This window comes from Thermobia domestica, chromosome 6 (genome assembly GCF_964235325.1).
Source record: "Thermobia domestica chromosome 6, izTheDome1.hap1.1, whole genome shotgun sequence".
Taxonomy (NCBI): domain Eukaryota; kingdom Metazoa; phylum Arthropoda; class Insecta; order Zygentoma; family Lepismatidae; genus Thermobia; species Thermobia domestica.
The window spans coordinates 37726772-37744562 of NC_137459.1; the positions used below are offsets into that span (position 1 = coordinate 37726772).

Consider the following 17791-nt stretch of genomic DNA (forward strand, 5'->3'; position numbering starts at 1 on the left):
AATTGTACTGATAACAATTGAGTTTGTTGGATCGGAAATGAGCTCATTCGGTACCGATCTTCACAAGATTTACTGAGCACAACGCAACGCAACGCAAAATATACAGGGCCTTATGCAGAATAGATTTGACGTATGATTAGCGTCATACTAAAGGCCTGAATACTGCAGGAAACATATGTTAGTCGAACTCTTTAGCATGACACTAATCACGCATCAGAACGTCTCTGCATAAAACCCACAAAAATCAATGACAACTACCACAATGCTTATCACACGCTAAAACGCTAATTTTATATTTGATGCAAACCGTTACAAAATGAGACCCAAAGTGGACAACTACCACTTAGAGCCAACGTTGAAAATTGGCTACCCTACATTTTGCGCTATTGAGTCCACTGTCTGCGCTGTTAGGTGTTCCTGTTAAGTAGCTCTTACACTAGTTAGTGGAAAAGAAATAAGTTGCTAACGTCAAGCGACATTTGGACCACTCGAAAACCTAACAGAAACTATGTTTTTAAACAAACGTAAAAGATTGTGTATGCTTACCTTGGAAATTTGTTTCAGGTGATGAAGATACAAAGCGACCGTCTCGGATGCAGCAACAGTCATTGAACAGCGAGCTCATTTTGTCCAAGGAGCAGCTGTACGACATGTTCCAACAAATTCTTGGGGTCAAGAAGTTTGAGCACCAGTTACTCTTCAATGCCTTGCAGGTCAGTTTCTCTTTATTTTTTTTTATTTTATTTATTTTTTATTTATTTATTTTTTTTTGATTATACCTATAAAATTCTCTGTTATTCTCCATTCGTAAACAAATATCAAATTTATTCGATTATTCTATCTGTCGAGTGTTAGAAAATATGCGAATACGTGTCTCGTCCCTTGCCTTCCTTGAATTATAATATCTACTAGGTATGCATTAATTGCAAATTTGGAGCGAAGTGATTGTCCTTTATTGATTATTCATATAATTTTTAGTGTATCGATTATTTTCGTGAACAAATATGACATGCAAATAGTTGAATTTGGTATATCTGCGAAAAGCATAACAGCTTGAAAAATTGTGTTCGCAGAACAAAACTAAATGGGCTTTGCCCTATTTCTAATGCTGAAAATTCTATTTCCATTGTTTACAATGAGAATTCGCGCGTCAAATGCTTTTCCAATGTTACGTCTACGAGCATCCCGTTTCTCGGTGATTATTCCTCAATGGTATTTCCGATCGGGATATGCTACACCATACGACACTCAGCGCGCGCTATCAAATCACCATGTCAAATTTGGTTAAGAACAGTTGAAGCATCTCGGAGATCCGGTTTTTCGGTGATTATTCCTCAATACCACGTCCGATCTGGACACGACACTCAGCGCGCGCTCTCAAATTATCATGTCAAATTTGCGTAAGCGGTTCAGGCGTATCGAAGGAGTATCCGGATAAACGAACGCCTATATGCAGTAAAAATGAGCTTCTCTCCCATTAACGTTTCGAGAATAATTATGTACAGTTATTGTTTGCCTGATCAATATATCAATACCTTGTTACATTATCTCATAACCACTGACCTATTATCGCCGGGAGTACTAACAACTACTTAATTATTTAACAGTGTTCGTGTACATGCTAGGAAGTAAGAATGTGTATTTTTCTCATTTTAGTTCGTTAGAAAATGTTTATCTTCTCACATTATTCAGTAAAAATTTAAGTTTCCTCGCACATTTCTCGGTTAGTAATTTCGAATCAAATTGTGTAATTTGAGAGTCATTTTTCTTGAGGCACAGACTACGTACTCCTCTCTGCGTTACTGAAAACTTAGCTTAAATTGACTCGTTTGTTCCGTAGCTATTCATGAAAAAGCATATGGGTAATATATATATATATATATATATATATATATATATATACCTTTTTTGTCGATGTCTGCTTAAAATATAATGTAAAATTTACTTGAAGCATGAATCTAAACGTTATTCTCCAATTTTATAAGGACCATGCGTGTTTACTAACCTTACTGCAATTTTATAAAGAACATATACACGTCGTTTCAAAACAAAACACCGACGACATTTGGAAGGTGATTCCTGAAACCAAGATAAGACCTGAGTACAGAAATCCGTCATTTCGGAGTTATAGGTTGCCGAAAACATGAAGGAATGAACTTTCAAGGTCCATAGCTCCAATATTATGGGAGTTACCGCAGTCGGGTGAAGACTTCGCTCAGGAACTAGTATGTGCCCTATCCAAATATCCATCTTTCAGACTCCTTCGGTACTTCCGCGACAATTTTTAGAGGTAGTTGATGAGTACTTCAAATTATATTCCCGTAGCCAAACTCCCTCTATAAAAATCGTTGCGTGAGTACCACAGGATTCTGAAACATGAATAATCGGATAGAACACATACTAGTTCCTATGTGAAGTCTTGACCCGACTACGGTAAGTTCCATAGTGTTGGAGCTATGAACCTTTAATGTTCTTTTCTTTTTTTTTCATGTTTTCCGCGGCCTATAACTCCGAAATGACGGATTTCTGCACCCAGGTTGGTCTATACTTTTTGTCTTATCTTGGCGTCAGGAATCACCTCCTAAACGTTGTCGGTGTTGTTTTGAAACACCCTGTATAAGGTTTATGGGCCTCAGTGCATATTTACATTCGTATCTTTTATGGAATTATTTTATTTTAACTAAAATTATTTTTATTCATGTACATGGTTCCTTTATTTTAGTATCATTGCAAGCAATACGATAGTACTATTTTGTGTGCAGTGTTTTCTGGATAGATGTACTTCTACAGTTTTGTTAAATTACAAACTCCTAACTAGCAACAAACGTTCTCATACACCCAGTGGTTGCGATTGGACGTTAAATGGGGGGGACAAGACATGATCTGAATCTGTATATATCAATGTTACTTTTCCTGGTTGTTTTTAACACTTTGTTTGAAGAAAGGTTCTGTAATTAATAGGATACTATATTTTTCAGTTAAAATACCGTATATTATATTCCATAATTTATTACGTAAATTGACAAGAGCAACGCAAGTAGGTACTGGCCCTTTTGTACTCTTAAGCAACGAAAGTGTAAGAAAATATTTGATTCCTTGCTTATGAACGTCTTAAAATTTTGTCTGGAAACTTGTGTGATCAGAGTATTTAATAACAAATTTACAAAAAACAAATAAATAGAAAGGATAATATTAATCATAGTAATGAATGAGACTTGTTTTGCAGACGTTGTATTAAAACTGGGGATTAATGAATATAACTTTTATTTTTATTTCACACATGCCATTAAATGTATGTCATTACTCTTAGAAAATGAAAGACAGTAAATACTACAGGTATATGCTACAGCATTTAAAGAAATACGCAATTGCAATATTAATTGCTTTGAATTGCAGTTAAAATGTAATTCCTGTAGCTTTCATAACTCCACAGGAAGACAAATAACCGATACGTACTCACCCAACGGCAAATATTATATGGCACCATTCTTTTTTCTATGAACCAGTAATACATACAAAAACTTTACATTTCTAAATGAAACTATATACATTAAGAGGTCACTTCAAAAAGTGGGGAGCAACTGCCCCTTCTTGGCCCCTAATCGCTACCCCTGTATACGAAATAGGGTCATTTGCCCAAGTGTCTATTTCCTCAAGTCTCTAAACTAGAGTCATTTCCTAAAGTGGTTATCTTTTTTCTTAATCTGATGATCATCAACCGAAACAGAAGGGACACCTGCTGCATTCTTAGCAAATACCAGAAAGGGGATGGATGGTTTCGCTGCAGGCTATTATGAAATATCTCCGATAGACAGGGTTGCAGTGTGTCACATAAAATTGTGTTGCTTTTAAAAATATGGTAAACTAAGCATAGTTGAAACTAGTTCAACTGAAAAAGAAGCATAAACTAAGACTTTACAATATAAAATGTCTGTTTTACAATAAATTAACTGAACTTTTCTTTAAAAACATATCACAACCTAAAAGTACTGACTAAATTATCTCAATGTGAAAGCGAAGCAAAAATAAGAAGTTATGTTGATTAAGTATCGAATTTTTAGCCTAACGTCTTATGATTATGCACCGAGGCTAAAGGACACAAGCATGAGACGGATCACAATGCTGGAGTAAAGGAAGTTGGAGAAAACGGTAGGATCCGAGAAAACCAACGCACACGGTGCTCACAACAAAGCCTACTTTGCTCGGGCTGGAATTGAACCAGGAACCCCACGAACCAGAGGGTTGACGCCATTAGGACCAAGTTTTCAAATATATGCTGAATAAGTCAGTTTTATTATTATTATTATTATTATTATTATTATTATTATTATTATTATTATTATTATTATTATTATTATTGTTTCGAAAGAGATGTTCAATTTTAATTTAAAGTTACGTTCTTTGGTCAAATGTTTTGTTATTATCCTACGTACTAGGCATAACTCTTACTAGTAGTTCTATCAAAATTTCCTTCAATCTTAATTAAGAAGAAAAGACAATATTAAAATAGTATCTGGTACATAGTTTGTGCTGCACTTACTAATCGTAAGATTCCGAGTTCAAATCCCGAGTCCGTACATCCTGGTTAGGCCATCCAGGCAAGCGTGGATCCAAGGTGGGGGAGGGATCGGGCGACTTGGATTAAACTTTAATTACTACTTAAATAGAATGGATTTCAGATTACTTAAATTTTGGAAAAGTGACAATCTTAATGTGTGGAGGAGGGTTAATTTATAGGCATTACGTTACATCGCTTCCAAATGTTCAGAAAATTTTTAACAGGCTACAGTATATACTTATCCAAATAAAGGGATATTTTAACCAAACCGTGAAGGAAATGTAGAGACGATTACTTCAAGCACCACACCATAACTGCATTGGACAGGAGATTTGGATGAAATCCCCGATTGTATTTTATACATTCCCAATGTTTTCCAGAGTGGGGTATTGTATTGCATAGTGTACCTCAAGAACTTTTGAAAGGGGGAGATAAGATAAAATTCCAAATATTTTATTATTTGTAAATAAAGAAGGAAAATCAAATTTACTTATTTTAGTTAAATAAACAAATAATGGGGAGAGAGAATATCGGGATTTGGTATTTGGAACCTGAATATCAGGGAGTGGAGAAAAAGTATGAAGAGTAGGCGAGAAGAACGATGAAAATCAATTTGCAATTTAAAACAGTTAAAAAAAAGTATCTCAGAAATGTGAAAATATGATTTTTATCGTTCGTTCCACATACTCTTCATATTTATGTGGAGAGGGGGAGTATCAGGAAGAGAAGTGAACATGCGCTCTACAAAACACAATAGGAAGATATTATTATTATCACAGTTATTACATATCCTCTCCCATCGAATATTTCTGCCAAAGCCTATGTAGTATATAGACCTATAGTCAAATTTAACTTCTCTCAATTACGCTCAAAGGCTATAGGAGACATTGATGAATGAAAGAAACATGCCATAATTAGAATTTATATATAAAAAATATGGTACATTTGAAAATAATAGGGTATTATGCGAAAATTTCTATAAACTTATTTAGCAAATAGTCCGAAGAGAAAACGTTATTTAAGCAAAATTCAGTTTTTTATAAACTATAAAAGTATCTATAGTACATAAAAGACACATAAATTAACCAATCTCTGGTAAGGTGCACTGCTGGGACATAAGCGATACAGTTGAGTTGGATCAGACCCACTGCTGCTTCAAATGGAAAATGTTGAAACGACGAGTTTTAAGCAGAGCGTTTCTATTTTAGTAATTTAGGTTTCATGTAATAAACTCTGCTTCTTTCAGAACTGGAAAGTTACCTATTACTCTGAAAAATTAAAAAGAAAGAAGGAACTTCGAAAGATTCATAAAAGTAACGTATAATTCGAGGGTAGTTCAACACTAATATAACGCCAACATGTCTGAATAAAACGCCGACATGTACAATCTCGAAGATTACTAACATAATAGTTGGATTAAGTACATGAGAGTATTACACTTGCAATACACAAGCTTCAGAAAAAGAAAAAAGTTTGGTGCTGGTGTGTCCAAACAAGTAATTGAGTATATTCTTCATTTACTCCTCCGATCTACAATCAATTGCTGGAATATCTTGCTCTAGTGAAGTTTTCTCCTGATGGTACACCTTCAATACGTGTCGTCTGCTCGAACTTGCTCTTATAGGTAAAAACTGAGAAATGGGTGACTGGTGTGAAATAAATCTTCTGTATAAGAAATATAGATACAAAGCCAGTGCGTTTTCATCATACGATGCACAAAAGTGTAATTGGAAATGTTATTTCGGATTCGAAGTACATTTGTTGAATATACTCACAACTTATTGCAATTAACTATTTCCCAAGTAATTTCTAACAAGTCTTGTTCTCTTTCTGGAACAGAGACAAAGTCGTGTCACTTCCTGAAAATTAATGTGAAAACAGTATTACATCACCCATACTTCCTCCTGTAATTTCATGTATTTATACATTTTGACTGGTTGATGAAATCTGCCTTCTTTATGAAAGAGTTTTAAAAAATCAGAAAACTACTCTTGAAAGAAACAGACACAAGCCTACTCTATCATTTGTAACTTCATATCTACCTAACCTACAAAAATGTATTATATATCAAACGAAATGAAATTTTACTTCGAAAATATTTTGTTATAACTTTCAAGACCGTAGAATTGAACGTAAAGTAAGAAATCAAGGAAAGCATCATTCTTCTATAGACAAAGGCGGCCAAATTAGGTATGGCAGCCATATTTGCTGAAGCTTAAAGCGCACTTCCAGGATATGCCTATACTTGATGGAAAGAAGCTGCCCTGCAAGTTTAATTAAGTTACTTTTTTTTTTTTTTTTAGTTCAGACTCCTACATACTGGACTAAAAAGTTTGCACTTAATTAAACTTCTCAAATATATATCAACCCACAGACCAAACTGCTCAAGCTATAAACTTGAAATTTGGACAATATGTAAGATTTATGACATAGGGTACTACTAAAAAAGAATTTTTGGAAATTCGACGGGGAAGGGGGAGAAATAGGAATGGAAATTAACTTAATAAGATGGCCATATCTCCGAATTCCTTAAAGTGACAGATTTGAAATTTGGTATTGAGATTTCTCATTTAAAATAATGTGATACTTTTTTTTTCAGCGTTTTCTGATATTTTACTAAAAGGGTAAGAAAAGAAATGGAAAGTGGAAAAGAAGTGGGGGTTTGCAATTATTATATATCGATATTTCGAATCTCTGAAGGTTAGAAACATCTGATATTTTAATAAAAAGAGGAAGAAAAATGGTGGGGAAAAGGTAGGGAATGCAATTATTATGATAAGATGTCACTATACGTATTTTTTACTTCTGGCCTAGAAGAAAAGAAAAAAGGTGAGGATCACAATTACAATAAGATGTTCATATTTTTGGATCCCTGAAGATTAGAGGCATGAAACTTGGTATTTGAACTGAAATTCGGTACTCTATAGGTTCATGGGATGTAAACCCGTGGGCCGGCCGAACGCAGGTTTGGGGGCAAAGTCGCCTGGTACTTGAAATTATCAGTGTATTTCGGCATTCAGGATGGTTAGAGAAATGAAAGTTAGTATTTGAACTGAAATTCGGTGTGCTTGTACGTTTATGACAGTAGGCTGCGAGACAGTAGGCTGAACATATGCAAGAGTCTGAGGGCGAAACACCTAGCTAGTCGAAGTATTATTATTATTAGGATCACGTAGTGGTACTTATAAGATTACAATGTTAGTACATACGTCCGTTACTCCACACGATAACTTTTGAACGAATGCGAATTTTTAAATTCTGTTTTTTGCCATAGATAGATAGAGTGATTATCTCGAGGGAGTTCGTTGATGGAGGTGATTTGCCTACCGGAAGTAGTAGAAATGAGCCATTTCCGGTTTCCACATTTATCAGAGGAAAAACGGAAATAGACAGAGATAAACGGTTTTCGGAAATCAATTACAAATTTCAAGGACAACTTTCATCTTCATCCTTAACACCCTAGTGAAATCGCAAGTTGTAGAAATAAGACACATCTTCTTTTATCGTTGATCACTATATAGCAAAAACAGTAATATATAGCAAAAACCTGTTTTCGTAATCGATTAAACGTTTCAAGGACAACATTCATCTTCATCCTTAACATTCTAGAATAACCGGAAGTAGAAGTTACTCTCTTCCGGTTATAATGCTGATCACTGTAAATTAAAAATGGTAATAGATAGCGAGAAGCAATTTTCTTTAATCAATTAAGTGTCCCAAGAATAGCCTATATTCCATTTCAACACTAATCTTTCTACTCAAACCGGAATTGAAAGAACCATACTACAACTTCCAAATTCAATATTAAATGATAAAATATTACGTAATCCTCTTTACGGATTATAATAATACATTCATATCTAGGGATCCCGAAAGTTAGAAACATGAAACTTGATGTTTGAACTGAAAATCGGTATGCTTGCAGGTGTATGAGATGTGAGGCCGTAGGCTGAGGAAACACGGCGGTTTCTGGGCGAAGTCCCCAGACAACCGAAGGCTAGTTATTAAATACATATTTTATCGTATTCTGATTATACATACAGTAGCAGAAGTTTCTGTTTTCCTTACAGGAAGATAAAGTGTAATAAATACAATACCGGAAATTTAAATTGTCACACTCGGCACTTTATGTATAAATAAAAGGAATTTTCAATATAATAAATATGACCTTCTTTTTGCTCTTGAAACATGTGTTCCCTTATTTTTAACTAAAAATCTATGTACTGAATTCCACATCTCCAACTTAAGCGAATCTTCACATTCGACAGTCTCTGAAGAAAGGAAGAGAAGTTTGAATATTATAGAAATGTCTCCGCTAGAAACGGCATTTTTGAAAGCGCTAAAAATACGTATTCTCTTATTATAAAGAAGAGTTTATATGCTGAGTTTCATCTCTCTAATTTCATGAATGTGTGAGATACTGAATTCTTTTTTTAAAAAAGAAAAAAAAACTTTAAAAACCTCTTTATTTCCCTTGGAATACGTGATCCAAAAATCCTTTCTTATCTCTTGCCTCCGTAATAAAAGGGATAGGCCGTAGGCCGGGAGTGCTCAAATAAAGACCTCTGTGCGATCATGACACAAATAAGAAACCTCGAGTGCACAAAATATGATGCAAAGATACTCCATTGTGTAAAACAGTTTTTGGCAAGTGATTTTTTTTTTTTCAAAATCACCATCCTCCACCCTCGAAACAAATATTGCATTATCACTGAACACAAGATTAGTTAATTTATTTCGCGCTGGAGAAGAAAACAGAATTTGGAGATAGGTCAACATATTACGTGTCACGTCTTTATACTTTCATATTGTCAGCATATTCTTTAAGAAAGTAAACTGCTGTTCTCTATTAACATATGGTATCATTTTCAAAGTAAACAGCAAGAATAATTGTGCATAAATGAAATTCAAGAATCCTATTTTAAATTGTCTAAAACTGGTACACAAACAAACTTAAATTTTCCCCTTCACGAAAGTTACACATTTAGCGGCACTTATACTGTGGTGCTAGCCGGTGATGTTCACTATTCTCTTTTTTATAGGTGCTAACTAAAAATGGGTAAACGTCAATTAAAGACATATCGTGGATATAAAATTTACTATATAATAATATCACGTATATGTTATACTTCTTGCTATTTACCTTTTCATACAAAACATCTTCCCGTATTTTTCACAAATCAAAATGTGGCAATTAATCGTGTTATAATAAACGTCTATTATATTTCTTGATATTTGCCTCTCTATGTAACAGGAACAATCTCTTATATAGCCATAATTTGTAAAACAAATCTAACCATGACAACGCAATATCGAATATTGTGTGCTCGCAATACCATAAGCACTTTATTTCATTTCTTTGTGCGCTAGTGGAGTACACTCGAGGAATATTCTGTCAAAAATTTCAGTTTATTTTTACCTAAAGAAGCATGATCTAGGCGATGATAAGAGAATCACTTCCATTCTTGTATATAATAGTACTATATAGATTATGGAATTAGTGTTACCCAACATAATGTCGAGAGAGAATTTTTGAGATGACACCGAACTCTTCCAAAAACTCATTTTTAAAGACAACACTTTCAAGCCTCCTTTTTTAAGACGAAACAGCCTTAAATCTCTTCTCTTTGCTAATAGGCCTACTATTCTTAATCGTTGTTATACTCTACGCATAAAACATTTTATTTCAAACAATGGAACATTTAATATAATCTCCTTCAATACAGCTCATTTGAATTATACTGTACATAACCTGAGAAATTAATGTTATTTATTTAAGAATTCGTACATACTGTGTATCGTTTGTAATTAATTATTCTCTTTTTCTTAAATCTTTTAAGCAATAAAAGAAATCCAGTTTGTACCTTGAATTGCTCAGATACAATGTTTTGCCTTCGTAATATGGAAAATATGATATCTAACTTGTGGCAACCCTGCACATATTTTATCATATATGAAAATCTCAACCCCCGTTCTGGCCATTAGCCAATATTTTCGCGCCTGTGATGGATTTCCAGTTCATGATCAATAGCAAGATAAGACACTTGAGCAAATGTCCCACATTTTAATAGTTGAGCAAAACACACTTGAGCATCTGACCTGATACCTGTATACACCGTTAGTTTTGCGTTGCTAAGTTACTGATAAATGCAATTTTCAGACGCCTTGCTTTTTCCTCTCTCTCTCTCTCTCTCTCTCTCTCTCTATATATATATATATATATATATATATATATATATATATATATATATATATTGTGCTTTATTACATGATGAAGACGTTTTAGCTCAGTCATTTTGGAGTTCAGATGTCTTCTGGCGCATTATGGCAAGTAGTAAAATTCACTGGAGAAATGACCTTTCTCTCAACAATAAAGCTTTCCATATACATGGGAGCTGCTTCTTTATATATATCTAATTATCTGAATTGCACTGTGGGTTGGAATTCGTTTCCTTACTGCAAACTCTGAAAATTAATCGATCCCATGACAAACCGCCCTTGCTGGTATCATATACACATAGTATGAATTGTGTTCCATGAGAAAGAGAATGATAGTCATTCTAAAACCGTGATGAGAAATTTCAGTATTTCAATTTCTGAGTTGTAAAAAACATGTTCTTTAGTGACTGGTAAATACGAATATTATCTTCCCCCAGCACCTCCTCTTATTCAGGCTATATATATTCCTTAAAACACAAAGCAATAATCAGCGAACGATGTAATTTCCAGATGTGAGTCACGTTTTAACTCAAAATGGTGGAATTTGATATAAGCACTTGAGTTATGATGGCTTGGAATGTACACTTTAATTCAAGCTCCATCATTTGATATCCACCGGAAATTGAAACTTTTTTTTTTTAAAGGAAAACCTTCAGTTTGGTATAATAACGATTTAGTCATTAAACATCGAGCGCAAAAATAACTTTTTATCACATAATTTGCTATGTTGATAACGTGAGATCACTCTCTCTTGATGGCAGTCTTGCACTGTATCATTGATCAGACTGTGAATGGAGGATCTGTTAAGAACATGTTTATGCTTGTTGGCTCGTTAAAGAATAACGAACGAAGATTTTACAAATTATTGTTTAAAAAAACGGAAAAGTTAAATGATATCTTTATTTTCACGTCCCATGATTACGTTCTTTATGTTATAGAAGACAGATGGTTAACGAAAGTGAATGCTTATAAAGAAATGGTGGAATGATTGTGTGAGAGGAAGCAAGAAAACTCAGGGAAAACCCACGATGCGATGTTGTCCGCAAATAAAATATTGCTGAATTACTAGTAACAATGAAAAAATTAAATGAAATCTTTGAGTTTAATGTCCCAAAAAATTTATCTTGTTAGGCTAAGTTAGACGATGATTCTTTTTTTTAAAAAAAATAATGAAATTTTGAAGTTTTACGTCCCACGATTATGCCGGCTAGGCTAAAGGAGACGGTGATGATGAGAAATGAATGAAATGGTGGAATGAAGAATGTGGAAGAAAACGGGAGAACCCCGAGGAAATCCACGCACACGGTATTTGTCCACCACAAAGTACAGTTGGCGCGAGCTGGGATCCAACCGACGGCTCCATGCACCAGAGGTAAACGCTCTACCACTGAGTCATCGCGGCTCCGAGACGATGATTAAAGCAATTGAATGATGATGGAAGAATTGGTAACATGAGAAAGTGGGAGGAAACGGGAGTACTCTAAGAAACTCCAAGAGAATGATGTTATCATACACAAACTTACTTGGCCGGGAATCGAAACAGAGACCAGAGGTAAGCGCTCTGCCACTAACGACGAGTCTCCTCATAATTTCATAATATTAAGTTCCAAATTACAAATATCAGAATACTCTATCTTACTGAAGGTATTTCTGGCTTATTAGGTTCACAGAGTGTGCCTGGATAGAATGCAATCTTCAATTGCTTGTGAAGCCACGGTTGCTCCAATAATAGACCTCTGGTGCATGGGGTTCCTGGTTTGATCCCAGCTCACAGCAAGTGAATTTTTGATGGACAAACACCGTGTGCGTGGGTTTTCTCGGGTTTTTCCCGTTTCCTGCCACTTTATTCATTCCACCATTATCATCCATCTCATTATAACCGTTTCCCTTAGCTTTGGTGCATAATTGTGGGACACGGTCCTTAAGTTAAATACTTGTGCATTTTGTTTCTTGCTTGCCTTCTAGAACGTGACTACTATCTGTTTGTAAATATGGTGTTGTCTCGTAATAATACCTATCGAGAAACACTATTAGCAAACGCTCGTAACCGGCACAAGTATTACAATTTCTGATCAGAAAATATCAACCATGCTTCCTTATTCATCAAAACTGACGTAGCAAAGATGTAAGCAAACATTTCCACTTGTCAGTGAAACAATATGGTGTACAGACAGCACCATAGCCAGAAATACATCAAAGGGTTTAATAATTCCATGTCGTGTACATATACAGGGTGTCCCATTAGAAAGGGGCAATATTTTGGGAAATAGTAGTATGGGTGATTCTAAGCAAAAAATTTCATATGAACATAGGTCTTAATCTCAACGGTTTGAGGGCTACAGGTTGAGAACCATTTTTTACATAATATTGCATATTGCTCAACCTGTAGTTATTCTACAGAGGTGGTACATAGCTGATTTGAAAGGTGATGGAATGGCCTTTTCAACGATATGCAATATGTTGCACTGGTATCGTTGGAAAAGAAGTTATTGGGGGATATTTTGGAATCAGTGTTGCCATCCAATTTCTTTGAATAACCTTAATTTTCTCAAGTTTTCCTCAATAGCTTCCCTTCCAAAGACAACACTGCCACATGCTGCATACCGTTGGAAATGTCATTACATCAGCTTTCAAATCTGCTATGCTTTACCTCTGTAAAGTAGTTACAGCGTGGACAACACGCAACAAAGTCAAAAATGGTTCACAACCTGTAGCCCTCAAACCGTTGAGATTAAGACCTATGTTCTTATGAACTTTCTTGCTTAGAATCACCCATACTACCATTTCCCAAATATTGTCCCTTCCTCCTGGGACACCCTGTATATATACACACGTATATATATATGGTGCGAATTACCAGAGGTATGAGAGGGATTTTCCTCCTCAACCACATTTTGATCCCCCAAACCATGTTTACATTCTAATTTATACCATTCTACCATGTTTACATTTATAACTGAAACATTCTACCACGGAAGCTTGTTCCTCCTCTTCCCCAAACTGTTTTATGATAAAAAGATTGATTGTACGCATTGTCAAATTCCACTGGATTTGTCCTTTCACTCAATTTTAATCTGTTAGCTGAAAGATGTAAACTGTCAGAATTGGCTCCCTCTCCTAGCTAGCACAATATACACACAATCCGCAAGAAATGGTTAACTCTAGTGGTGTATTTTTTTATTTTGTTTTGTTTATTTATTTAGATGGTCTGAAAATGATTTACGTCAAGCTATCGCAGCCATTGAACAGGATACGAAAATTGCAAGGGCTGTACGTGCGTTTAACGTTAAGGACTGGGTAAAACGAAAGGACAAAAAGCCCATTCGAAAACTTGGTCGCAGCTCTGCATTGTCACAGAAACTGGAAGAAGAATTAAAACAGAGAATAATTCGTCTACAGACAGTTGGATTTGATTTAACTTGGAAAGATGTTTGTGAGGCCGCGAATAAAATATGTGAAGAGAACACCATAACTAATTCATTATGTAGTGGTAGAGCGCAAAATACTAGTTTTATGCGTTCATGGCAAGACACTCGAATATCGTGTGCAGAAAGTTGGAAAATTTGAGCTATGGTAGACTCATGCGTTTCAAATGAATTATAGTGAACGAATTTTATACCTACTGGAAAATTCATTTGATGCTATGGACTTACGTGAGAATCCTGAACTTATTTACAATGTCTGGGATACAACTAACATACAACAGCAACCTAAAAATTATTGCACAGAAAGAGACCATCGAGTACATAATGCCACACATGCCGAAATAGGTGAAAGTGAGTATTATTGAGTGCACTAATGCATCAGGTTCAAATTGGATCCCCCCCAATGGTGTTATGAAAGGGAAAGTATGAAAAAAAAAAGTTTGGTGATGATCTTTCTCCAGGTAACATCTATGCAATGACACCTAAAGACTATGTCACAAAGGAAGAACTCCGTACATTTCTGGAACATTTCAACAGACCCCGAGTCCCTGGTCGAGCACTGTTTTTTTTTTTTTTTTTTTTATGGTTATCGCTGCCATCTTGATATTATCATTTTAAATGCTGCTGAGAGCATGGATATCCTACTGCTGTGCTTTCCTGCACATTGCACCCACGAACTTTAGCCACTTGACAAGAGCTTCTTCAAATCGTTAAAAGTGTACTGGTCTGAAGCAATCGACAGTTATCGACGAACACATCCCGGAAGAACACTTGGGAAGCTACACTTTTGAAAACTGTTTTCATAGGCATGGTTCCGTTTAGCAACACCTCAGAACACAATTTCAAGCTTCAGCGCTACAGACATATGTCCTTTTAACAGAAATGCTATTCCCGATGTTGCTTTTGCCTCAAGTGATGTCTCAGAGCAAGAGCAATCTCCACCAACACCTCCAAGTACAGAAGCAGCCTCCATCTCTCCTTTAACACCACCGAGTGACCACTCCATCCACGAGCTTCTGCCTACACCTAAAATAACTAGGAGTAAATCTCATCCCAGGGGGCCTTCTCGTACTGCCAGAGGAGTATTGGTAACACCAGACCTGTTTGCAAAGCTGGCCCTTCCAGTTCTTCCAGCACGAAGAAACAAGCATTCTCTAGAAAGAAGAAGGATGGAGACATGTTCCGTGGGGACTGTGAAGGATATTACTATGATCCCAGGGGTCCTAAAACATGGATTCAGTGTGTTGAATGCAAGATGTGGTTTCACGAATCATGTAATTCTGGCAGCATTGTTAAATGTGGCTTGTGTACATTGTGTGACGCTTGTTGTGCATTGTTGTCTGACTCCGACGATTAGTGCTGCATGTGACTGCAGCTGTCATGTTAAGGGGTCCGCAATCATCACAGGAGTTATCGGTTAACGACATGTACTATGACTATGAATTTTGTGTATTAGCAAAGCAGGTGGCACATTGCCAAGAAAATTGTTTAGTTGTGTTCAAAATGTATTTTGTTACACTTCTAACACCTTTCCGTTGTTGGAAATCAAGTGGCGTTATTTGTCGACACGTCTGGTAATGACGCCATCTCATACTCACTCCGATTCTCAGTGCATTGTGGTCGACATTGTGTCTGTAGTATCTCTGTTTTTTTCATTGTACTATAGCGGAGGGCTCACTGCGACTTCAATTTAATTTGCACGGTTCTAGATATAGAAATACTTGCTTCCTAGAACAATATGTTGAATTGGTGGCGCTATTTCCCGAAGTTACCCTAATTACAGTAATAATGTTGTCCAGAAGAAAGTTCAATAAACAAAGAACCAGACTAAGACATGTCATTTTTGGCTATCAATCTTTATGTGTACTTGAAGTTCCATACGATTTTTTTTAATTTCTTGATTTTTTTATCTAAGCTATTTATATCTTCGTTAGTAAGTAATTTTTTATACAACGAAGTCGACTACTTTCATTCTTTCCTCTTATTTCCTTTAAAGACTAAGTTTTATAAAGCTCAGTCACCTTCATGGTTAATGAGAATGTGAGATCTATAATTCTGATATATAGAAACTCTTCCACAAACTTTGAGACTATAAGTTTTTTTATGATATAAATTCACATGAATCCGAGTACTCAAGAAGGTTAAATCAAGAAGGAAGATCCAGCTCCAAGATTTATAAATTTATAACCTTTTCTCGCCTCTTGCTTCCTGAACTTCAAGGACGATGGAAACTTTTCCGACGTCTATCTCGACTGTCCTCATTCTCAGCTGAATTGGTGAAGCAAAACTTCAAACGACATTCGAAAGTGTTGAGGCGCCAACTTCGTTGTATGACTTTCGATACTCCGAAAAAAAAGTCACATCAGCAGATTCACAGTAAGACCTTTGTGCAGATCATTCATACAGTTCATTTTTGAAAAATAAAAAAAAATCTTGAAAATAGTATATTTGACTGATAACTCGAGATTAAAAAAAAAAAAAAAAAAAAGTTGTTTGCTAGCGGAAGGAAACATAGTGCTAACGTTTTGTTCTGGTAAAGTTTCTAGAACTATTTTTTCTTCTTTTCTCTCCAACATAGTGTTATATATTAGATTGGTGGACGCAAAAAAATTAAGAAGTTAAATTAATATTTTTCAGTGAAACTTTAATTACATTGTTTTTAAATTGTATTTTAGAATACTGACTATTTTTCTTGAACCTTCACTTTAAAATTATTTTGAATACAGTAGAATCCTGACACGGGAGGGTCCACAAGTTGTCGCTAAAATCCGATTGCCGTATAGCACATCTGATAGAGCATCATGAGAAGTAAAAATTAGCAAAATTTAAGGTGCTATGGACCAGAAGGATAGAAGCTAGGAGGCTTCAAAATCTGAATATCCAAAAAAGTATATCATGGAATTATGTACGTTTAAAATAAATATCTTGAAAACCGTTAAAGCAATCAAAACAAAACTTGCACAATATAATGAGAACAAAATGCCCTATCGAAAACCACAAACAGTGTTGCCATAGGTGAAGCAGTGTTGCTAACTCAGCATAAAAATATATTGTTTAAAATAGCACCATATACAAGTGTGCACAGATTTAAAATGCACTATTATCACTAAACATAACATTGAAGTGTAGTGGTACAGTGTTGCACACAATTGGAGCTACAATGTATAATGGAGAAGTCTGATATGTGGCAGCAGATAGTAATAAAGGAATCTGGGTCTCATACTATGAAGTTAGTTCAAATGCATAACATAGATAGTATAGCATAGCAAAATGTCAGCAGTGTCACAAAACATTGATGCATTTGAAAAACGAAATTGAGTGGTGCCATTTTTACGTCCTGTGTCAGCTCCGAATCTATATAGGAGTGTAAAGTGGGATCCGAATCACTATGAAAGAGAAAGATTACAATAAAATGTAAGGTGAAGAGTACAACAAAAACATGTCCGAGGCGTGATTGAAACCCGCGATGCCTAATATGTCGGTTGTCTAGCCTTCTAGACCACACGGCTATCCTGGCCGACTAAAAAAGAAATGAGGTAGTAATAAAATAACTATATTTCCAATGTGAATATGGTAATATTATAGTGTA

The 17791-nt window shown here is 35.4% G+C and overlaps 1 protein-coding gene across 8 annotated transcripts in view; it reads left to right on the forward strand.

Annotated features, from left to right (window-relative positions):
• Positions 1 to 17791, forward strand: part of Cadps (calcium-dependent secretion activator 1) — a 794056-nt gene that overhangs the window by 582714 nt on the left and 193551 nt on the right. For all 8 annotated transcript variants that reach the window (XM_081761521.1, XM_081761520.1, XM_081761523.1 and 5 more), the window contains exon 8: positions 565 to 713. In XM_081761521.1, the coding sequence (XP_081617647.1) occupies positions 565 to 713 (149 nt within the window). The remainder of the gene's footprint in view (positions 1 to 564; positions 714 to 17791) is intronic.